This window comes from Perca flavescens, chromosome 17, assembly GCF_004354835.1.
Source record: "Perca flavescens isolate YP-PL-M2 chromosome 17, PFLA_1.0, whole genome shotgun sequence".
Lineage (NCBI taxonomy): Eukaryota > Metazoa > Chordata > Actinopteri > Perciformes > Percidae > Perca > Perca flavescens.
Window position 1 is genome coordinate 31853132 of NC_041347.1, and position 18762 is coordinate 31871893.

Here is an 18762-nt window from a genome sequence, read left to right on the forward strand (position 1 = left end):
AACTCTGGACTTCTAGGCTGGATACAAAACCTTCTGTAAGGGCTAGGAAGACACCAAATTAAAGACATCAGCAGAATGGGGCAACTGTTAGCTTTCAGCTCCAAGAGACGGTACGTTTCTACTAGTTATTATTATAAAGTTACTAAGTTATGAATCAGAAGTGCCATTTGGCGTTAGGTGTGTGTTTGGTGTGTGCTACAGTCATCACTGTGATGACTGTGCTTGATCTGCCCATCTTTCAACTCTTCCATCCATCCATCCATCTTCGTCCGCTTATCCGGTGTCGGGTCGCGGGGGGAGCAGCTCCAGCAGGGGACCCCAAACTTCCCTTTCCCGAGCAACATTAACCAGCTCCGACTGGGGGATCCCGAGGCGTTCCCAGGCCAGGTTGGAGATATAATCCCTCCACCTAGTCCTGGGTCTTCCCCGAGGCCTCCTCCCAGCTGGACGTGCCTGGAACACCTCCCTAGGGAGGCGCCCAGGGGGCATCCTTACCAGATGCCCGAACCACCTCAACTGGCTCCTTTTCGACGCAAAGGAGCAGCGGCTCTATCACGGATGACTGAGCTTCTCACCCTATCTCTAAGGGAGACGCCAGCCACCCTCCTGAGGAAACCCATTTCAGCCGCTTGTACCCTGGATCTCGTTCTTTCGGTCATGACCCAGCCTTCATGACCATAGGTGAGGGTAGGAACGAAAACTGACCGGTAGATCGAGAGCTTTGCCTTCTGGCTAAGCTCTCTTTTCGTCCAACAGTGCGATAGATTGAATGCAATACCGCACCCGCTGCGCCCGATTCTCCGACCAATCTCCCGCTCCATTGTCCCCTCACTCGCGAACACAACCCCAAGGTACTTGAACTCCTTCACTTGGGGTAAGGACTCATTCCCTACCTGGAGAAGGCATTCCATCGGTTTCCTGCTGAGAACCATGGCCTCAGATTTAGAGGTGCTGATCCTCATCCCAACCGCACTCGGTTGCGAACCGATCCAGTGAGTGCTGAAGGTTGCAGGCCGATGATGCCATCAGGACCACATCATCTGCAAAGAGCAGCGATGAGATCCCCAGCCCACCAAACTGCAACCCCTCCCCACCCCGACTACGCCTCGATATCCTGTCCATAAATACTACAAACAGGATTGGTGACAAAGCGCCAGCCCTGGCGGAGGCCAACCCTCACCTGAAAAGAGTCCGACTTACTACCGAGAACCCGGACACAGCTCTCGCTTTGGTTGTACAGAGATTGGATGGCCCTGAGAAGAGACCCCCTCACCCCATACTCCCGCAGCACCTCCCACAGTATCTCCCGGGGACCCGGTCAAAATCCACAAAACACATGTAGACCGGTTGGGCATACTCCCAGGCTCCCTCCAGGATCCTTGCGAGAGTGAAGAGCTGGTCCGTTGTTCCACGACCAATCTTTCAACTCTTTATTTTTAAATTGTCCCATTTTCTGTTTTATTTGTTTCATATATTTAAGCCTTTTTAGGCTTCATGTAACTGCCTTTGTGTGAGCGGTTGCTGTTTCACAGTCACGACAGGTCACCATGTATCATAATGATAAACATTACATAGACTAACAAACTAATACATGCATATTTGATTGACATTTGTTGAAGCCATCACAGTGAAACAGGACAAGTTTACCAAAACATCCCAGCAAGCAGAACTCCCACAGTATATCAAGACAATATTTTATATTATCAACAGTTAGGTGTCTTATTGGAAACCATATCAGTAGAAGACAGAATCTGTGTTGTCTCTATCCTTTGTATTAGCCTACATGTCTCCTTCTGTTTCTCCTCTCTCTCTCCCTCTCTCTCTCCCTCTTTCTCTGCCTACATGAAGCTGACTGTGGACATGTTGTCATCATTCATACTGTTGAACTGCTGTCGTCATTGCTGTCCATTCTGCAACAACACACAGAGGCCAACAACTTGTCTATGGCCCCTTTCCTCATGAAAACATACAGAACTAAGTCTGCAAGAGGACTCAACCTAAGAAACACATCAGACAGGACCATGTGGGTAATGTCATCTTCCCTACTCAGAAACAATATAATTCCAGGCAGGAACAGCAGCGTGTAAATAAGCAGCACCAGGACCAACATTGCCACAATTCGACGTTTTTCATCAGCGGGAACTGAGATGGAAGCAGACAGGGCTTTGAGGGTCCCAACCAGGGAGAATATGAGCAGTGGGAGGGGAAGGAGGAAAAATATGCCTGTAATGGTTGGTGAAATGGGATGAATAAATAAAAAAAGAAGCAATAGACAGCAGAAAAGATCCAGACCAGGACACAGACCACCACGGAGATCTTGATGGTTCGTCTGAAGCGGTACCACAGTGGGCAGGCGACGACCAAATACCTGTAATACAAGATGGAAGACACAGCTTCAGAATGAGGTAGGAATACAAAGGTCAGACACAGAAGTAGTTACACACATTCTGGATAGACTGATACCTTTCCAGGGCGATGCACACCATGAAGCAAACGCTGGCCATCAGACTAGAGCCATAAATAAGACTGATGTAGACATCAAGTTTTGCCACAAAACCGATCATGCAGCAGAACTGAATGATGTCAGAAATGAGAAGGTTGATGACGTAGATCGGAGCGACATGATCCTTTCGCACCTGCAGGAAAACATTGGTTAAAGTAAAGAAAGCAGTTATCTCCCAAATATGTCTGCAGGGTCCAATCAGCTTAATTTACATTTTAATTTTGCAGTTCTTTATTTCTGTAAATGTATAGGTCATTAAAATACTTCACCCCAGCCCTCTGACATGTGGCCCCAAACTCAGATCAAGATCCTTTACAGACAGATACTTTACACAAATAGATCTCAGTCATAATGTACGTACCAGAGAATGAAGACAATAGATGGCCACGAGGGTCAAAGGAAGTCCAATACTGATGATTATGTATGTCGCAACAACTTTGATGAATTGTGCTCGTCTATAGTAGTCATAGATATCATAGTGTGATGTGTTGTTAATGTAATCATAGTGTGATGTGTTGTTAATGTAATCATAGTGTGATGTGTTGTTAATGTGGACATCTTCCATTGTTCAGAGTGAAACCTGTTTAAGAGATCAGGTTATAAAAAGAGACATGAAACATGTTGTTTAATATCTACCTAACATTGTTCAGTTCACACAAATGCAGTATACATATATAAAATACTCCCACATCAAATAATTTAAAACAAAATGTGTATTGCTTTCAGATACTTCAGTTTCAGATAGCACAAGTTCTGGTGATGAATAGATATATTTAACGTGCTGATATGAGGTATTACTGCAGCCACAGAACCTCCTCCGTCTTTCAGTAATTTAATATAATGATTAATGTTAATTACATTTGTTTAGGACATTCTGTACTGATGCTCCACTACTTGTTGAATGCCCCTCTGCCCTCTGGTTTTGGATGAGACTGACTAATCCACTTGATAAACCATCTGCATTATCTTTTGTGTAAAGATTAATTTTCTTATTTCACTTATTATCTCTAACTGAATCAGTAAATGACAGTAACCTGTCTTGGGTTACATAACATAACCTCAGTCATCGTATTTTCACGACACAAAACTATTTTGCATATCTAAGCTCATTTTTATTATTATTATTATTATTATTATTATTATTATTATCATCATCATTATTTCCCAAATATCTTTCCGTGAATTAATGATGTTTCAGAACATACATACATACATACATAAATACAACATTTGTAAGAAATGGCCTTTGTAAGTAGAGGATGGATACCCGACCCGACCGGTTCAAACAGGTATTTAGAAATGATGCTGTGGTTCAGGCTCGCTCACATCAGCGCGATAAGGTGTTAAACATTTTAAATTTAAAACAGCTTATTATGTAGGTGAGCACCTGTGTTAACGTGTGCTTGTTGCCCTGTGTGCTCTGATGCCTCATCTGTTGACTTTTCCGAATGCCTTCCTAAAGTTTCTTAATAAAAGCTTTCCACACAAACAAACGTATATCATATCACAAGTATGAGAAAAAAACGAGATTTGAACTGTGTCGGGCTCGGTTCAGGCTCGGACATAAATATCTTAATGCCTTTCGGGCTCGGGCCGGGCTAAAAATGTGGCCCGATCCCCCACTCTATTTGTAAGAACGTTTTCGATATATGGACTACATTCCTGAAATATCTACACAGTATTTCTACTTTTTGTTGTTTAATTTCCCATTAATTGTGAATGCTCTATCCTATTTTTCTTCTCTCATTTTTCCTTCAACTAATGTACTTGATTTTGCATCCTTTTATCTTTTTTAGCCAGTTTCTTAAACTACATTTTCTGTCTTTGTTACACAATAACATATCCATAAGGCTTACAATTTAAGATAAGACAGGGAAAAACCCAAATGAAATATAATTGGTTTAAACACGGTACAATCCACAGCTGTATGCTTGTTAAAGGTTGCGTAATCATTTTCATAACTATTTACAATGTCTTTAGCTTTTTAAACAATCTAAATAAAACTAAATTAAATAGATAAATAAATAAATAAAACAAAATGTGACAAAATGTACCTTTGACAGCTGCAAGACACCGAATGAGTTCCCTACACCAATGTCTGATGAGTTGTCCTCTGCAACCAAACAGTCTACAATAAATATGGTAAAGTTACACAACATGCAGTACATTGATAATAATCCACGCCTCCTCTTCAAAGGAAGAGTGATGAAATGAGTATGAACATGAAGTAGTGTGGTAAGGAGGGGGGAGGGGGGGTGGGGACCAGCACATGTATGTTAAGTCTGTTTAATATGTTGCTGTTTTGATGAGCTTATTGAAGGTTTAGATATCCTCAAAAATATAATGTGTATAATATATTTACATAAAACATTAAATAGCAATTTAAATAATTCAATATATAAACACAGTTAAAATAAAATAAGATATGACAATAAGACAAATATGAGATAGTATTAAGTGATAAAATGAATAATAAACAAATAAAAAAGAATCGAAACTGAAATTGAAAAGCAAAAACGTTTGGCAACAGGTGCTTACATTTCCTTCCTGTTTCCAGCAAATACACAGCGTCACTCTTATGAGTGTTAACATTACGCCAGACATGTAAGATCTGAGTAATCTTTGAACACTTGATTTGTATGTTTTTGGGAAACAGTGGTGTGAAAGATGAACTTTGTTATTGGAGTTTTAAAACAGCTGAATTGAAATAGGTTCTCTGTAATAAACTGTATAATTGTAGAAGTTAATGCAAAGTTACATTTAAGATAGGTGTTTTGGTCCATTACAATAAATCTAAATTAAATCTATGTATATTTCACATTATTTCAACAGCCTTTCAATGTTGCAGTTTTGCTTTAATTATCCAGTGTTTGACTACAAAGGCTGCACCTGCTGGAAACAGTCAGTAGTACAACGTGTATGACTATTACAATTACATCAAAAAAGCAAACATAAAGCAATAAGAATAACATCAAACCAAACATTTTTATGTAGCTCTTAAAAACTTTTTTGGTAGCCTGGATGCCAGCCAACCTTAGCCCCGCCCACAACATTCGAGGTCTGACCAGAATCTGAGTATGACCACATCAGGCACTTTTTGACGCACAAAGTGCGTCAAAAAGACAAAAACATAAGTATATAATACAAGCATAAAACACAAATCTTCTTGGCCTTGTGAACATTACCAGACTTCTTGACTCTGTCACAAACTGGCTCAGTGAATGTGACAAACAGTGATCTGCACCACATATGTCAGACCAACCTGATCTCATAGAATTCTGTGAAATGAACACGGCCCCATAACTCAAAATCTGTGGCAGCTTCATGGAATAGCCGAAAATTCCGTGACGTGCTCACAGAATTTTCACACATTTCGTGTCACCACAACGGATTTCTGTGAGACCATGTGGTCAGGCACCACAAAAAACAGGAAATTGACTAGCGGGTACCCAGATAATCCCACACTCTATTTTACTTCTGTTTTTCTTGAGAACTCTGTCGACATATGCACACCAAATGGTTTTTACTTCTTCATTCCTCTCCATGATTAGGTACCTACAGTATTATCTGTTCTGCTGTTATTCAGAATTACAAGGATGATTTACGGATCATATAAACCTTTTTTACGGCAGACATGTTGACATGTCATAGTAGGAAATGCACAGGTGTATTCAAAACCTTTAATGATGGTTGCATTCCACTTAGGAGAGACCCTGGTATTAAACCATTAATGATGGCTGCATTCCACTTAGGAGAGGTCCTGGTATTAAACCATTAATGATGGCTGCATTCCACTTAGGAGAGACCCTGGTATTAAACCATTAATGATGGATGCATTCCACTTAGTAGAGGTCCTGGTATTGTTCATGCTGACTCACTGAAATATCTTACTGGGACACTTGATGGAACTGAGCCAGCGTTAAGGTTATCAATTTCAGCTGTGCTTTTCCTACTATGACAAGTCAACATGTCTGCTGTGAAAAAGGTCCATTAACAATGTTCAAAGTTTGGAAACAGATAGTTAAGGAAACTTAAGAAAGCAAAATTCCCCTGCCAAGTTATTATTTTTTTACAGAGGAGCAATATAAAGCATCCTGACTGGAAACATTACAAACTGGCATGTTATTTAATCTAATTTAAAAATGATTATTCTATCTTCATTTATTTTATTCTCCCTTATTGTTTTAAAACACTTTGAACTGCCTCTGGGTTTGAGATGTGCTGTCCAAACATAGCTGCCATGCCTTGCTTTAATGCAGTGAGTTAATCAAAGGCAGACATTCCCATTTTTGTTAAAGCAGTTTTTTTTTTAGCTTAATTTACCTTAACTGAGCAGCTTTGGAGTCACTGGAATGGTTATATGACTTTTTCGGGATGAATGGTGGTAGTCTCGCTCCCCCCTAGCGCCTGTGAGCTGAAAAACCACCCTTCCATCTTTGGGCCGGTGAGCCGCCGGCCTCAGCGTGATATCAGGTCTTGCGATGTAATGAGTTGCTTCACAGCACTGCACACATACGCCCATTCAGGAACCGGCTAACAAGGTAGCGATGGAGTTTTTCACACTATCGTCATGGCTGAGCTGGCAAAAAAGAAGCAGAAAGCTCGGAAAGCATTGTCGGTTGAACAGAGGAAGAGGAAACGGCAGACTGACCGAGCGAGGAGTCAGACGCGAGTAAACATCGGAGCTGTAGGAGAGCTCTATAGAGAAACCTGCCAGCAAAAAGAGGGAAAACATCGAAGAAATGGCCAAAACTGCATAGCGCCTCTTTAAGTGGTACGTACCAGATAGTTTATCCAGCGTAGGAGATACTATTCTGGCCAGAACCTACGAGTTAAACTTCGGACGATGCCTGAAAATACTTTTTTTTTTCACCTTGCCTTTCTGAGAGAAAAGATCTGTTTCATATTCGTACAGGCGTCGCAAAGTTTGTCTGTAACAGATTTAAAATCACTTTTCATTTCAAAGAGCCTTTACTGTATCTGTCTACCTGTGTTAGTTTGTCATAAACCTGTTTCTTTATTAATCCATTATTGAGCTTATTTTGTACTCTGTCTGGTACTACACTGACAATGATCAAAGTTTAATTTATTCATGAAAAAAGCTTTTTGGTTTTTAGTATGTTGAAGAAATAGTCATAGTGTGTTGAAAAAAGTAATTGTACGTATGTCAAAAAAATACTCATAATATATGTCTAAAAAAACTCAGAAAAAGTCATAGTATAGTATGTCAAAAAATAGTCATCGTATAGTATGATGAAAAAAGTGATAAAAAAAGTCATAGTTTAATGTCGAATAAATAGTTGTAGTATAGTATGTCGAAAAAAATCATAGTATAGTATGTCGAAAAAAGAGTCACCGTAAAGTATGTCAAAAAAATAATCATCGTATAGTATGATGAAAAAGTCATAAAAAATCATAGTGTAGTATGTCGGAAAAATAGTCATAGTATAGTAAGTCGAAAAAAAGTCATAGTATAGTATTTTGATAAAGGCCTTGTATAGTATGTAGAAAAAATAGTCATATTATAGTATCTTGAAAAATTCATGGTATAGGATGTCGGAAAAAAACTACAGTATGGTATGTCATAATATAGTATGTGGAAGAAGTCGTAAAAAAGTCATAGTATACTATGTCAATTAAATTGATTGATGATGTAGCCTGGCTACAGTGCTGAAAAGAAATCTTGGGTTGTTCTTATTTCCTTCTGTTAGTGATGAGTTATTACTGATTTGACATTTCTGAGGGCCTTCTATATGTTTTCAGACTGTTTTGCCAATCTAAACGAAATTCTTCCAGTTTGGTGGAACGCCATTTACTTTCAAGTTTTCACAAGGTTTGTTTTAATTTGTGAGATATACCAAGGTGTAATAATTTCCTTTGCTTCATCATCTTCTTCTTGAGGGGAGCAACAGAGTCTAAAGTCGTCCGTAGTTGTAGCACCGTCTACAAAATTATCAATTTGGGAGGGATTAAAGTTAACATAAGAGTCCTTTGTTATATTAAGGAACAACATTGAATTAAATGCTGTTGGAATATCTTCCTTAAATTTAGTTCAGCAACGTGTACCAGAATGTGTGCATGTACCAAGACTTGTACTACAAGACGTTTAAGCTTCCTGACTGTTCTCCCGGCGTGGACCCGACCGTAACCTACCCCGTGGCTCTGAGCTCCCACCTTTGGGAGCCTGAAGCCCAACTTCTACATTCATGACTAGGGTTGGGTATCGTTTGGTTTTTTTTCGATTCTGGTGCTAAATCGATACTTTTAAAACGGTGCCGGTGCCTAAACGGTGCCTGAACCGGTACTTTTCAATAAAGTTAAAAAAAAAAAGAAGAAGAAAAAAAATAAGGGTAGTAAACAACAGTCAGTGACTTGTTTATTGCTAAGGCCATGGTCAAAATTAAAGATTTAATAAAAATGTCATAACTATAACAATAACTTATTTCACCAGTAAATTGCTGTTGAACCCCAGATGGGAAAAGGGTATTTTACAATTACTGTGAATGCACCACGAGGCTACCTGTTTTAAGTGAATCTGTGTTGTTTAATTCCGACAATGGCAGCTGCAAGTGAACGCATAGATTAACATACTGTATATCTATGAATTGTAGAAGTCCTCCACAGTGAAACACAGTCACACTTTACACTGTTTAACGTTAGCTGTCAGCATTTTAACCGTGATTAATCCAGCTGCTAGCTAAAGGTAGGCTAACGTTACATGCTGTCAGGTGTAGTGTAAAGTTGAGCACCGAAATGAGGCACCGAAACTTTTGTTCTTATTCGGTCTCGTTACTACCGTTTACGTCGGCACCGGTTCCCTATTGGCACCGAGTTTCGGTACCCAACCCTATTCATGACATACCTTTCTACTACTAGTCTCAAGAAATAAAGCACATTAACCCTACTGTTGTCCTCGGGTCAAATTTTACCCATTTTCAAAAAGTTTCTATATCCGAAATTTGGGTTTCTTTCAACCAAAAACATTACGTGGATGGTTCCATACAATGCTCTTCACAAGTTAAATAAATGGTCAGTTGGTCCATGGCAATAAAACTAAATTAAATCTATGTATATTTCACATTATTTCAACAACATTTCAATGATGCAGTTTTTCTTTAATTATCCAGTGTTTGACTGCAAAGGCTGCACCTGCTGGAAACAGACAGTAGTAGAACGTGTATGCCTATTACAATTGTATCAAAAAAGCAAACATAAAGCAATAACAAAAACATTGAACCAAACATTTTTATGTAGCTCTTTAAAATGAAAGACAAAAATAGCATAATAAAATAAAAAAGCCCCAGAATGGCACATGCAAATTAAGAAGAAAAGTATTTTCCAACACACTCGCAATTCTTTTTTTCATTCAGTTCTTTTTTTTGTAGAACTCATGGTTGAACTGTAACTTTGTCCAGTTTATTTTTCCGAGGCGAATAGAACAGACAGCTACGTGCGAGTGTTGGCAGCTATGGACTATGGTGCAGGTAGATTATTTTCTGAAATATAGTGACTTTATTCTTATAATAGCCTATTATCACTTTATATTTCTCAAAATATCACAACTCTGAGTTATATTTTGAATGTGCACAAAGTTTTGGACATGAGCAGAAATCTTGCTCAAACATTATATTCCAGGGGTTTATTAATAAATTAAAATGAATAATGTATCTTTGAGTTGAATAATTGTCATATGCACATTTAAGGAGGTTACATCCCCAACAAAAGACGCAAAAGAGAAGAGAAGAGTAAATGATGCTAGGCTACATGTGTGCTGACTCAGATATAATTAGGACAGTCAATCCAAAGGAGAATACATAGATGAAAGCAATACAGAATTCCTGAGAGCCTTACTGCAATATATTCCATTATGTTTTTATATTTGGATTGTAATCTATGTTTCCCTTTACATAAAGATATTTCCAGTGTATAGATTCAGAAAAAGGTAGAAATAGGTGCATACAAATTCACCAGAATGCAGGAAATGAAGTGTTTAATGCTCCAAATTCACCACACAAATCTGGAAACAAAACCTTGGCCTTTGGGTTGGCAGGCCAGTTATGATTAGGCCAAATGTTGGCGCCATCTAAATTACATCTACAAACTGGCCAGCAGAAATGAACATACACCGGCTATTAACAAGCTGGGCAAGCCATTCGCCATTTTGCACTGCATTCAGTTTAATTGAATGGGTCCGGGCTAAGCCCCGAACCTCCACAAGTCCTAGAAATGCCCCTGGTGGTGTAGTCTAATGTAGTGGGTATACTGTACTATACATAAATATATTGGCCTATATATATATATATAGGCCAATATTATTATACATTATTATTATTATATATATATATATATATATATATATATATATATATATATATATATATATATATATATATACATACAGTGAGGAAAATAAGTATTTGAACACCCTGTTATTTTTCAAGTTCTCCCACTTGGAAATCATGGAGGGGTCTGAAATTGTCATCATAGGTGCATGTCCACTGTGAGAGACATAATCTAAAAAATAAAAATCCAGAAATCACAATATATGATTTTTTAACTATTTATTTGTATGATACAGCTGCAAATAAGTATTTGAACACCTGTCTATCAGCTAGAATTCTGACCCTCAAAGACCTGTTAGTCTGCCTTTAAAATGTCCACCTCCACTCCATTTATTATCCTAAATTAGATGCACCTGTTTGAGGTCGTTAGCTGCATAAAGACACCTGTCCACCCCATACAATCAGTAAGAATCCAACTACTAACATGGCCAAGACCAGCTGGTCAATGACCTGAAAAGAGCTGGGACCACCGTTTCCAAGGTTACTGTTGGTAATACACTAAGACGTCATGGTTTGAAATCATGCATGGCACGGAAGGTTCCCCTGCTTAAACCAGCACATGTCCAGGCCCGTCTTAAGTTTGCCAATGACCATTTGGATGATCCAGAGGAGTCATGGGAGAAAGTCATGTGGTCAGATGAGACCAAAATAGAACTTTTTGGTCATAATTCCACTAACCGTGTTTGGAGGAAGAAGAATGATGAGTACCATCCCAAGAACACCATCCCTACTGTGAAGCATGGGGGTGGTAGCATCATGCTTTGGGGGTGTTTCTCTGCACATGGGACAGGGCGACTGCACTGTATTAAGGAGAGGATGACCGGGGCCATGTAGTGCGAGATTTTGGGGAACAACCTCCTTCCCTCAGTTAGAGCATTGAAGATGGGTCGAGGCTGGGTCTTCCAACATGACAATGAGCCGAAGCACACAGCCAGGATAACCAAGGAGTGGCTCTGTAAGAAGCATATCAAGGTTCTGGCGTGGCCTAGCCAGTCTCCAGACCTAAACCCAATAGAGAATCTTTGGAGGGAGCTCAAACTCCGTGTTTCTCAGCGACAGCCCATAAACCTGACTGATCTAGAGAAGATCTGTGTGGAGGAGTGGGCCAAAATCCCTCCTACAGTGTGTGCAAACCTGGTGAAAAACTACAGGAAACGTTTGACCTCTGTACTTGCAAACAAAGGCTACTGTACCAAATATTAACATTGATTTTCTCAGGTGTTCAAATACTTATTTGCAGCTGTATCATACAAATAGTTTAAAAATCATACATTGTGATTTTTGGATTTTTTTTTTTAGATTATGTCTCTCACATTGGACATACACCTACGATGACAATTTCTGACCCCTCCATGATTTCTAAGTGGGAGAACTTGCAAAATAGCAGGATGTTCAAATACTTATTTTCCTCACTGTATATATATATGGGCCAGAATCTGCCTTTTTGGGGGGGGGGAATATCATAGTGGGGGGTCTGGGTGTCGTTATTTTGAGCGTCAAAGACTTTTCTGCATTCAGATAACTTTCCGGAAGCCGTGCAGCTGAAACATGTTTTCATCATTCATACTGTTAAACTGCTGAAAGCATTGCTGTCCATTCTGCAACAACACACAGAGGCCAAAATCTTGTCTATGGCCCCTTTCCTCATGAAAACACACAGAACTAAGTCTGCAAGAGGACTCAACCTAAGAAACCCATTAAACAGGACTGGGAGGAAGTTAAATCTGAATTCCTCTTTCAGAAACAATATGGGTCTGGGCAGGAACAGCAGTGTGTAAATAAGCAGCACCAGGACCAATGTTGCCACAATTCGGCGTTTTTCATCAGCGGGAACTGAGATGGAAGCAGACAGGGCTGCGATGGTCCCACCCAGGAAGAATATGAGCAGTAGGAGGGGAAGGAGGACTAATATGTATAAGATGATGACTGGGAACTCTAAAGAAAAACAGAAAACCAGAGTGATGAGACAGACGGGAGAAAGGATCCAGACCAGGACACAGACCCCCACGGAGATATTGATGGTTTGTCTGGAGCGGTACCACAGTGGGCAGGCGACGACCAAATACCTGTAATACAAGATGTAAGACACAGCTTCAGAATGAGGTAGGAATACAAAGGTCAGACACAGAAGTAGTTACACACATTCTGGATAGACTGATACCTTTCCAGGGCGATGCACACCATGAAGCCAACACTGGCCATCAGACTAGAGACGTAAATCAAATCAATGCCCGGGACCTCAGGTTTTGCCACAAAACCGATCATGCAGCAGAACTGAATGATGTCAGAAATGAGAAGGTTGATGACGTAGATCGGAGCGACATGATCCTTTCGCACCTGCAGGAAAACATTGGTTAAAGTAAAGAGAGCAGTTGTAAACATGTTCTGAACTCCTCCTCCCAAATATGTCTGCAGGGTTCAATCAGCTTAATTTACATTTTAATTTTGCAGTTCTTTATTCCTGTAAACGTATAGGTCATTAAAAATACTTCACCCCAGCCCTCTGACATGTGGCCCCAAACTCAGATCAAGATCCTTTACAGACCGACACTTTACACAAATAGATCTCAGTCATAATGTACGTACCAGAGAATGAAGACAATAGATGGCCACGAGGGTCAAAGGAAGTCCAATACTGATGATTATGCATGTCACAACATCTATGATGAATTCTTCTCGTCTGTCATAGTTATAATAGTATGATGTGTCAGTAACGTAAACATCTTCCATTGTTCATAGTGAAACCTGTTTAAGAGATCAGGTTATAAAAAGAGATGTGAAACATTGTTTAATATCTACCTAACATTGTTCAGTTCACACAAATGCAGTATCCATATGTAGAATACTCACTCATCAAATAATTTAAAACAAAATGCATATTACTTTCAGTATCAAAATTCCTTAAAGGTGACATGGCATGAAAATTTCAATTTATGAGGTTTTTTAACATGAATACAGGGCTGGACTGGGACAAAAAATTGGCCTGGGCATTTTTGGCCCAGGCGGCCCACACCGACCGTGATTGGTCAGACACATTCCCTCAGTCCTCTTAAAATATGTGTGGATTCTATGATAACAATTGCCTAGTGTTCTGTGTTCATGTGATCGTTTTGGATCCTTCAAGAGAGGTCTCAATGTTGATATTACACTTAAATAAGTAATTTATTCTTAGAGTTATGATTTGTATATTGATGGTATTTTTATTATTTTTTATTATTGATATTTAATATTGTATTGCCATTATTGTTATTATTACTATTTTGCTTAATATTGGCTTAGCAACTTTAAAAACAGTTTACTGTTAATTTTAACTATTGTAAGATTCATATTTTTATGGCTTTGGACACAAGTGTCTGCTAAATACTATAACCACAACCGTTACCCTTCCCAAAAGCTACAATAAAGTGGAGAGTAGTATATGCCCTGGAAAAGAGCACCAATACAAGAGAAGCTAATTAAACTTTTCAATGAACACTGATGCTTGTATCAACACTGATTTTAAAGATACACAGACTTTTCAGCTAGCCTACAGGCTAACCACTAGCATTTTCAATGTGAGCTTAGCAGTTAGGTTACCTGACAACCACTAACTTTAATGTTACAGCCCTGTTAATTTGCCTACTCCTTACCACATTGTCATCTACTCTCTCTTCCATCTTTTCCTCACTCGCTCCCATGGCCCTGTCATGGTCACTCTCCTCCTTCTTTCTGCTTCTCTGTATAGCCAGCCACCTCTCCTCCTCCTCGGCTTCAGGTAATGCTGATGTTGAAGCAGCTACTACAGTCCCAAACATGTCAGAAATGTTGGCACATTTTGAGGAATCCACCCGTAGATTATTAATCCTTTTCTCCTGTAATGTCTTTGCACCTCCCTTGCGCTTTGGTGGTCGTTTGTCCATTTTAACGTGAATAAAAACTTCCATCATAATATTACAGCTTGTGTCTCAGGGCCGGGAGGCGTGGCCATAGTGGGATTCGTAAATTTGTGGCCCGGAGTGGTGAAGGGGGTTCCTGGATTTGATTGGGTCAGGCCAGTGCCAATAAAGAAAATTAACCAATGGGCCGCTGTGAGTCCTTTATGGGCCGGCCCGGCCCAAAAATAAAAAAGGCCTATTCATATCGGCGATTCGGCCCAAAAGTGCATCGGCCCACCGGGAAAATGCCCAGTATGCCCGATAGCCAGTCCAGCCCTGCATGAATATGAGTTCCTACAACCTGTCTATGGTCCCCCAGTGGCTAGAAATGGTGATAGGTGTAAACCGAGCCCTGGGTATCCTGCTCTGCCTTTGAGAAAATGAAAGCTCAGATGGGCCAATCAGGAATCTTCTCCTTATGAGGTCATAAGGGGAAAGGTTACCTCCCCTTTCTCTGCTTTGCCCGCCCAGAGAATTTGGGGGGGGGGGGATATGTCTGTTTCTCTACCCCTTTAAATATTTACTATGATGGAGTTTAATCCCAAAAGCCACAATTCATGGATCCATGTTGATATCATGCTCATCTATAATAAATATTTGCATATCTGCAACTAAGTCTCTCCTGATTGAAATGGCACATCCTAAGGAAAGCTCATTGTGGGACTGGCTCTAGTGGCTGTAATTCTGCACCAAGGCTGAATTTCGGGAAAGAGACTTCAGATACAGTATTAGGGGACCACTAAGGTCTATATAAAAGAGACTTCAGATACAGTATTAGGGGACCACTAAGGTCTATATAAAAGAGACTTCAGATACAGTATTAGGGGACCACTAAGGTCTATATAAAAGAGACTTCAGATACAGTATTAGGGGACCACCAAGGTCTATATAAAAGAGACTTCAGATACAGTATTAGGGGACCACTAAGGTCTATATAAAAGAGACTTCAGATACAGTATTAGTGACCACTAAGGTCTATATAAAAGAGACTTCAGATACAGTATTAGGGGACCACTAAGGCCTATATAAAAGAGACTTCAGATACAGTATTAGGGGACCACTAAGGTCTATATAAAAGAGACTTCAGATACAGTATTAGGGACCACTAAGGTCTATATAAAAGAGACTTCAGATACAGTATTAGGGGACCACTAAGGTCTATATAAAAGAGACTTCAGATACAGTATTAGGGGACCACTAAAGTCTATATAAAAGAGACTTCAGATACAGTATTAGTGACCACTAAAGTCTATATAAAAGAGACTTCAGATACAGTATTAGGGGACCACTAAGGTCTATATAAAAGAGACTTCAGATACAGTATTAGGGGACCACTAAGGTCTATATAAAAGAGACTTCAGATACAGTATTAGGGGACCACTAAGGTCTATATAAAAGAGACTTCAGATACAGTATTAGTGACCACTAAGGTCTATATAAAAGAGACTTCAGATACAGTATTAGGGGACCACTAAGGTCTATATAAAAGAGACTTCAGATACAGTATTAGGGGACCACTAAGGCCTATATAAAAGAGACTTCAGATACAGTATTAGGGGACCACTAAGGTCTATATAAAAGAGACTTCAGATACAGTATTAGGGACCACTAAGGTCTATATAAAAGAGACTTCAGATACAGTATTAGGGACCACTAAGGTCTATATAAAAGCATCCAAAGAACACCATGTCATGGGACCTTTAATATTTGTTACCCTATCTGCTTATGATATTTAATCAAATACTACAGTTTCAGATAGCACAAGTTCTGGTGATGAAATATTTAACGTGCTGATGTGAGGTCATTACTGCAGCCACAGAACCTCGTCCGTGTTTCAGTAATTTAATATAATGATTAGTGCTGTCAAACAATTATATTTAATTGCGATTAATCGCATTAATGCGCACAAAACAGTGAAAGCAATCACTTGATGGGAAAAGGGTATTTTACAATAACTTTGAATGCACTACGAGGCTGGCGAGGCGAGGCTGAGTCTGTGTTTTTCAGACAACGGCAGCTACAGTCTGGTGTTGGAATCCTCTCCAGTGAAATACAGACACACTTTACACTGTTTAGCTGTCAGCATTTTAACCGTGTTTACTGCAGCTGCTAGCTAACGGAAGGCTAACGTCACCTGCTGTTGAGTGTAGTGTTAACTAGCTAACGGTAGGCTAACATTACCTGCTGCTAAGTGTAGTGTTGACTAGCGTCCCGTGCAGCTCAGTCATCGTATTTTCATGACACACACAACTATTTTGCATAAAAACTCATTATTATCATCCTCATAATTTCCCAAATATCTTTCCGTGAATTAATGTTTCAGAACATACATACTGTACATACATACATACACACACATACTTACATACATACACACATACATACACACACACATACATACATGTACTTACATACATACACACATACATAATACATACACACACATACATACATACATACATACACAGACATACATACATACATACACACATCTATCCATACATACATACATACATACATACATAATACATACATACATACATACATACATACATACACACATACAGTCATGTGAAAAAATTAGGACACCCATGCTAAAGTTGACTAAAAAGAGGAATAAAAACAATCATCTTTTGGAAATTGATCTTAGTGCCTTAATTAAAAAAATGGGGAAAAATCCAACCTTTAAGGACACCAATTTTCTTTGTGAATGAATAATGTATCGTAAATAAATAAATAAATGTTCTTCCTTAAAATACAGGGGGCATAAGTCAGTCCACCCCTATGTTAAATTCCCATAGAGGCAGGCAGAGTTTTATTTTGAAAGGCCAGTTATTTCATGGATCCATGATTCATGCATCCTGATAAAGTTCCCTTGGGCTTTGGAATTAAAATAGCCCCCCCACATCATCACATACCCTTCACCATAGGGGGGAGGGGGTGGGCTATTTTTATTCCAAAGGCCAATAACTGGCCTTTAAAAATAAAAATCTTGTTAATTTTTTCACATGACTGTACATACACACATACATACGTAGGCTGGACTACAATAGAGATCCCCCGAGTTACCCCCATAAAGGAGGTACTGGACCAGCTCTCTGTTTAAAGGGTCCAAGCCCCGAGCCCCATTGCCTTCGAATTACCATACATGTTTTGCTTGTAGCGTTAAAATCACCTTTTAACTTTTAGCTATTATTCATTGTGCCTTCATCACCTACTCAGGCGGAAAGTCCCCAATCTTCCTAGGTAGAGACTAATGATGGAAAGTCTCTTGTTTCCCACTTGTTGGCCTACGTCAGGGATCTCAACTTACTTGACAATACACACACACACACACACACACACACACACACACACACACACATACATAAATATACATACATTTGTAAGAAATAGTCTTTGTTGACTACATTCCTGAAATATCTACACAGTATTTCTTTTGTCGTTTAATTTACCATTAATTGTGCATGTACTTGATTTTGCATCCTTATATCTTTTTTTAGCCGGTTTCTTAAACTACATTTTCTGTCTTTTTACACAATAACATATCCATAAGGCTTACAACTTAAGGTAAAACAGGGAAAAACCCAAATGAAATATAGTTGGTTTAAACACAGTACAGTCCCCAGCCGTCTGCTTGTTAAAGGTTATATAATCATTTTCATGACTATTTACAGTGTATTTACCTTTTTAAGCAATCTGTATAATAAAATGTGACAAAATGTACCTTTGACAGCTGCAAGACACCAAATGAGTTCCCTACACCAATGTCTGATGTGTTGTCCTCTGCATCCAAACAATCTACAATAAATATGGTAAAGTTACACAACATGCAGTATGTTGATCCTAATCCACGCCTCCTCTTCCAAGGAAGAGTGAAGAAATGAGTATGAACAGGAAGTAGTGTGGGAGGGAGAAGGGGGGAGGGGAGTTGAAAGACACCACAGGGAGTAATCAGCATGCATGATAATGGTTTTGAATGGCTGGCTCACTCTCAAGTTTC

General features: G+C 39.3%; 1 protein-coding gene and 1 pseudogene across 1 annotated transcript; both read right to left on the reverse strand.

Moving 5' to 3' along the window:
- Positions 1-1485: 1485 nt before the first annotated feature.
- On the reverse strand, positions 1486-2930 carry LOC114572630 (G-protein coupled receptor 4-like; annotated as a pseudogene).
- Positions 2931-12279: 9349 nt separating this feature from the next.
- Positions 12280-18604, reverse strand: LOC114572420 (G-protein coupled receptor 4-like). Its single transcript, XM_028604045.1, has 4 exons — positions 18487-18604; positions 13432-13590; positions 13007-13182; positions 12280-12911 (listed from the first exon to the last, which is right to left on the reverse strand). Exons 2-4 carry the CDS (start codon positions 13573-13575, stop codon positions 12407-12409), a joined length of 825 nt encoding a protein of 274 aa, XP_028459846.1. The 5' UTR covers positions 13576-13590; positions 18487-18604; the 3' UTR covers positions 12280-12406.
- Positions 18605-18762: the final 158 nt, after the last annotated feature.

What these genes read in the sequence shown, in the direction of transcription:
- LOC114572420 (XM_028604045.1), bottom strand. Translation starts at nt 13,575, where the DNA reads ATGGAAGATGTTTACGTTACTGACACATCATACTATTATAACTATGAC. An exon ending in TCTATTGTCTTCATTCTCTG is followed by an intron (nt 13,183 to 13,431) that starts GTACGTACATTA and finishes GTTTTCCTGCAG; the next exon opens with GTGCGAAAGGATCATGTCGC. An exon ending in GTGTGCATCGCCCTGGAAAG is followed by an intron (nt 12,912 to 13,006) that starts GTATCAGTCTAT and finishes CTTGTATTACAG; the next exon opens with GTATTTGGTCGTCGCCTGCC.